Raw genomic sequence first — 5,800 nt, 5'->3', positions numbered from 1 at the left:
ATCTAAAAAGAGAGAATATATTTTTTTTTTCGGTCTTTTTTTTTTTGTCGATGGATTAGGTGATGCTGCCATTGATCCAAGGCATCAGCTGCTTTTCTCGGTCTTAACAACAGATTGATCTTCATCACCTTATTTCACTCCCAAGCCCAACAAAGCCCAAATCCAAACTGGGCCCGACACACGCTCCCTAAATTCAAATTCTATAGCTTACGGCGCGAAAATTTAAAGCGAACGGAGTCAGACATGGTTTCCCAGATAGCAAACAAAAAACAAACCCATGAACCTGTCTCACACTTTCTGTTGGTTCAGTTGCATTTCCCCCTCCCCAATGTAACATATGTAATAGCTTCAAGATTCTCATTCTTGTTTCCTTTCATTCAAATTTCAATTTCAAGTATACTGTAAACTATTCCTCTGTTATCTTTTGAAAACTTGGTCTATTTTTGTAATTATATTAATGTATTTGGATTTGGATATAAGTTAAATTCACATATGAGTTATCATTCGTTGCTTTCAACGAAGATGAAGAAGCCACACTCGCAGCAACATAACAACCACCAATCGCAAGCGAAAACGCTCTTCGAGCTGAAGCAAAAGGTAGTTACAGCTCTCAACAAACTTTCCGACCGCGACACGCACCAGATCGGCGTCGAGGAGCTCGACAGGACTGCGCGCTCGCTAACCGCCGATTCCGTCTCGCCGTTCCTCTCCTGCCTCCTCGACACCGATTCCGACCAGAAGGCCTCCGTACGGAAAGAATGCGTCCGCCTTATGGCCACCGTCGCCGCCGTCCACGGCGACCTCGTTCTGCCGTACCTTCCGAAGATGGTGTCCAGCATCGTGAGGCGGTTGAGGGACGCGGATTCGGTGGTTAGGGACACGTGCGTGGACGCGGTTGGGGTTTTGGCGTCCAAGATTGTTAATGGCTGCGGCGGAGACAGGGCGTTTGTGGCAGTGGTGAGGCCGATATTCGAGGCGTTAGGGGAGCAAAACAAGAACGTGCAGAGCGGGTCGGCGATGTGCCTGGCGAGGATTGTGGATATTACTAGTGATCCTCCAGTGGCGGTTTTGCAGAAGATGCTTGGAAGAACTCTCAAGTTGCTTAAGAATCCGCACTTCATGGCGAAACCGGCACTTGTTGAGTTGAATAAGAGCATTATCCAGGTTCAGTTTTGTAATTTTATTTTATTTTCAGCTGTAATCATTTGGTTTATGTTCCAAATTGATAGTAATAGAAAGTTTCAGTATTAGCCTATTACTCGTGCATCTGCGTTTGAATTAGATTACAATGTATATACATTAAAATCAATTGCTTAGACCAAAATGATTTATATCTGAGATGGTTTAAGTCAAGCAATTCGAATTCAATTGCAGTGGAGGTGGATTTTGAGCTGTATTTATGAAATTATGTGATCAATTGAACAAAACACCTGAGTGCAAGTTTCAAGTGATTTCATCTGGCTAATATTAGTTGCAGTGTGCCATTGTGTGACTAACTGTGTGTTGTTATTTTATTTTATTTTATTTTTTATTTCAGGGTGGGGGAGCTCCGTCGGAGAATGTGCTGTCCACTGCTATTGCTAGCATCCAAGAGGCCCTAAAGGACAGTGATTGGGCGACACGCAAAGCGGCTGCCGTGGCACTAGGAGAGATTGGTTTGAGTGGTGCTTCTTTCTTGGCATGTTTAAGGGCTTCCTGTATTCGTTCTCTTGAGTCATGTAGATTCGACAAGGTCTTTGTCAATCTGATATATTATTATTCACATAAATTAATGAAATGAACCACATGTTTGTTTCTTGTGAACTGATTAAGTACTTGTTTTAATTGGTTGTAGGTGAAACCAGTGAGGGATGCTGTTTTGCAAGCACTTAAGTATTGGAGAATTCTTCCAGGCCCTCATACTCCTGAGCCTTCTGAAACAGGATCCTCCATAAAAGGTCTTCCTTCACTTTTACTAGAAATTTTATCTCAGGTAGTAATATTTACTCCATGCCATGAAGATTCAACAAAGTTTTAGTGGTGCCTATCTGCTGTTGATGGCCTAATACAAGTATACAACCTTCTTTTATCTGAAATTGGGATCAGCTATATAAAACTTTGTAAAATTACTTAAACATAGGCAGAGTTTATTCGGAAGAATCTTTTTCTTTTTTATTTCCCCAAAAAAAAAACAAAACTGAACTAATCTTGAGCACATCATCCTCTGGTAATGTGAAAATGTGCTTCACGCTTATGATTGTCAGCCTTTTTTATTTTTTATTATTTTTCCATGCTTTTGATTTTGATTTCTTGTTTGTGTCTTGCTGCCACTTATGGCATCCACAGAAAACACATGCAGAGGTGACTCGGCTGATCTTAGTAGTACAACCGAATCTGGACAGAGAGATCTCAAGGCCCAAAAGGTTAACACAAAATCAACTATGGGAAGAATTCCTCTGTCTGCTAGAAAGGGAGGTCAAAATTATGCTGGAAATCCTCAGCATCTCAAAGACGATTGGCATGTTGAAATTGCAGTGCCTAGAACTCATTCTATAGTGGAATTCCATAGCCTGAATGAAGATTCTGAGAGTAGTTCTGTCACCAAGCCATTAGAAACAATTAGTGTAGAAGTTACAAGCGTGCGCGACATTGGTTATGAATATGTTCCTATGGATGACAAGCAGGAGTGCTCTTCTGTCTCTAATCTTACCAATGATAACTTTGAGACCAAGTTTTTAGCTGCTTCTCATGAATGCTTTATAAAGAATGGATTTCAGAAGCCACTCGCAAGAAGTGAACAGTTTGGTGAAGAAGGAAGTTGTAATGAACAAATGTACTCCATAAAGTCTCAGAATCCTAGAAGTTCCGGTTCTACAATAACAGAGCAAAATCCCCATGCTCCACATGAATGTTGTTGTGTTCAACTTGCAAATGATATGATCTGTATTCAGAATCAGCTTTCGGATATGGAAATCAAACAGGCAAACATGATGCATCAGTTACAGGTATTCATACACCAGTGCTTATATGCACAATTTCTTGAATATAGGTTTTGTTGTTTTCTTTTAAGAGCATGACAACCCTTAATATTATTAATAAGAGTTGTTTCCTTTTCATGATTCTCTCACTCGCCTATCAACAACATAATCAATGTAGAAAATATCCATGTGTTTATCATGAGGGAGTATAGAAAAATGTTAGTTCTGTAACTTATGGTAAACTTTTAATTTCAATGCTGGACTTGGGTGTTTCTCATTGTGCATCACATCCTTTTACTTAATGTGCTTCTAAATCTTTTTCAGATGTTTACAACCGGCATAATGGATGCTCTTTCTACAATCCAATCAAGAATGGTAGGCTTAGAAAACGTAATTGATAGATTAACTCAAGAATCTGTGCAAGGAGGAAGACATTCTTATTCAGAAAACTCCAAATTTTTGAGGCCGAGTCAAAATACAGCTTCTCCTAGGTTCTCCACATGCACTCCAAGGCCATCTGTAGATATTAAAGGTAAGCTGTCTGGCTTGTCATCGAATAAAAAATCCGAAAGTTGGGAGGAGAAGAAAACATTTTCAAGGAGCCAGCCAAGGAACTTTGCTGGAGATACCACAGATTCATGGAAAAGCTACAAGCCAAAGAATGCAAGGAATTTTACAGAGAAGGATATGTTGAACAGTTCTGCGAATGATACACGCAGCATGATTTCTACTCAAGTGAGAAAGAACGATGATGTCCTTTCCTGTGCTACCAGAGCCAAACCCAGAATTGGTTGTCGTGTGAGTAATACTAACTACTGGAAATGTGTGAAACGGCTTGTGAGTGAAGGGGATCTAAACTCTGCATACATGGAATCTCTATGCTCTGGTGATGAACTTATACTTGTTGAGCTTCTGAATAAAACCGGTCCAGTTATAGAGAGTTTATCAGCGAAGACAGTCAATGTTCTTCTTAGTACTTTAGCATCATATATTCTTGAAGGAAGATTCTTTAATACGATAATCCCCTGGTTGCAGCAGGTGAGTATGCTTACTATTGTTATTCAGAGTAAAATTTTACACTTGAATTGGTAGTTTTAACAGTATGGAGTGTCATGTATTAACTTCAAACAATTTATGGTATTTTCTTATTTTAGATTGTTGAAATGAGCACCATCCATGGACCAAATTGCATAGCTCTCTCCATTGAAGTCAAGGAACAGCTTATATCTGCAGTTCAGGAAGCTGGGGACTTGACTATTATCAGTCATGCAGAAAGAAGGTGCGCCACTGAATTAGCAATGAAGTTGCATCATATATGGAGTAAGATTAATGAAACTTCATAATCTTTGTATATTTGAGGGGGAAAATGTTGATGCCATTTTCTTTATCTAGTGTTAGGTTTAGTCAATGGTTCGTTGCTAGTCATTCTGAAATAAAATAACTTCGGAAGTTTGTTCATGATGTTTGATAGCAATGTATATTGCAAGGATTGTGTTTTCTTTGTTTCAGCAATATGCATCTTTGGCTACCTATGTCAAGATATTGATTGTGAATTATGTTTCATCTCACTTTTTAAATCAACATAACTGTCTTACACTTTCTCATTTTCCATTTATTTATATAAAGTGTTAAAAAAAAGCAATAAATGTATGTAATGTAGGATAAGTAAAGCATGAGTAAGAACTAATATTACATTGGACATTGGAAATAATCAAATACAAGGTTTACATTATAACTGATACATGTTTACCATTTGTAAATTGACTATGGAATCAATAAGAGAAAATTGAAAATATTCTTATGAATTATGCTTACATTATGATGCATGCAACACTCTGCTTCGATACTCTCCATGAGCCCATATAGGTATGTTACGATGTGATGCATAGTTTATGACGGTTTCTCTGAAAAACACTCCTGTTGCGTCCTGGAAAATTGGATTAGAAATTAGTAAAAGTTATATATATGTTGATTATAGAACCCCTTTTGCTAAATGCTAAGATATGATTAATATGGAAGAATTACCGGCTGTGGAAAATCTCCATCTTCCATTTGGGAATTGATTATTAACTTTATTCCTTTGTGTATGGGTGTAGCATCTATCTCGGCCTTTTTAGTTTTTACAGCAAAATTCCAATGATTAGCACAGTTTACATTCTTTGCATCTAAACTTAATTCGGAAAAAATAAATACAGAAAAATAAAAAGATATTCATTCTCTCATATCACAGTTACCTCATCATTTGTAAATATCATATATCTCACTGTATACCATATATTGTATATTCTTCAATTCATTCTTCTTTCTGAGAAACAATTAATTATCTGAAAATTGTAAGATGTTGTTAGGTAATAGTAGTCATTTCTAATTTGACAAGGATCTTTTAGAAATTTCCAATAATTTGTAGTAATTTATTAACTTATTTGTCGTATGTATGTTTGAAGGACTAATATGTTAATACTAATAGTAGTAATGTTTCTTTTAATTATGTCACTATAAAAAATTATGAAATTCAAGAATTCTAACCTGTCCTGCTCCAATAAGTGACAATAAAGCCCATGAAGGTTGAGTTAAGTTTGCCCGATTACCTTCTAGATTTGTATATACCTGAATGAAGGAAATCGAGCATGTAAGGCTACATCAAAACAAAATGATATTCTTGAATTTCCTAGTATTGTGCAAAATTAAGAGCAAAATCAAATTTATTAAGGCATAACCTTGTTTTGACTTGACAAGTAATTTTCACCCCAACCACCATTAGGAAGTTGTTTTGACAACAAAAATTCACAAGCTTTGCCCAATGAAGGATTATTATGGTAATTCCTTCCACAGCAAACCATGTG

General features: G+C 37.2%; 1 protein-coding gene and 1 long non-coding RNA gene across 3 annotated transcripts; one reads left to right on the top strand and one right to left on the bottom strand.

Moving 5' to 3' along the window:
• LOC107625216 (TORTIFOLIA1-like protein 2) lies at positions 135-4,520 on the top strand. 2 transcript variants are annotated; one of them, XM_016327804.2, is made up of 6 exons: positions 135-1,164; positions 1,538-1,732; positions 1,835-1,937; positions 2,326-2,984; positions 3,282-3,995; positions 4,112-4,520. In XM_016327804.2, exons 1-6 carry the CDS (start codon positions 493-495, stop codon positions 4,298-4,300), a joined length of 2,532 nt encoding a protein of 843 aa, XP_016183290.1. In that variant the 5' UTR covers positions 135-492; the 3' UTR covers positions 4,301-4,520. The 2 variants fall into 2 exon arrangements, with proteins under 2 accessions (XP_016183290.1, XP_016183285.1); XM_016327799.2 differs by having other exon boundaries at positions 2,317-2,984.
• Positions 4,635-5,283, bottom strand: LOC110269587. The gene is made up of 3 exons (XR_002358363.1): positions 5,192-5,283; positions 4,983-5,066; positions 4,635-4,884 (listed from the first exon to the last, which is right to left on the bottom strand). It is a non-coding gene; the product is annotated as an uncharacterized LOC110269587 (long non-coding RNA).

This window comes from Arachis ipaensis, chromosome B01 (genome assembly GCF_000816755.2).
Source record: "Arachis ipaensis cultivar K30076 chromosome B01, Araip1.1, whole genome shotgun sequence".
In the NCBI taxonomy this organism is placed as follows: Eukaryota; Viridiplantae; Streptophyta; class Magnoliopsida; order Fabales; family Fabaceae; genus Arachis; species Arachis ipaensis.
The sequence above is the reverse complement of the archived record's forward strand: the minus strand, read 5'-3'. Positions and strand labels throughout refer to the sequence as shown.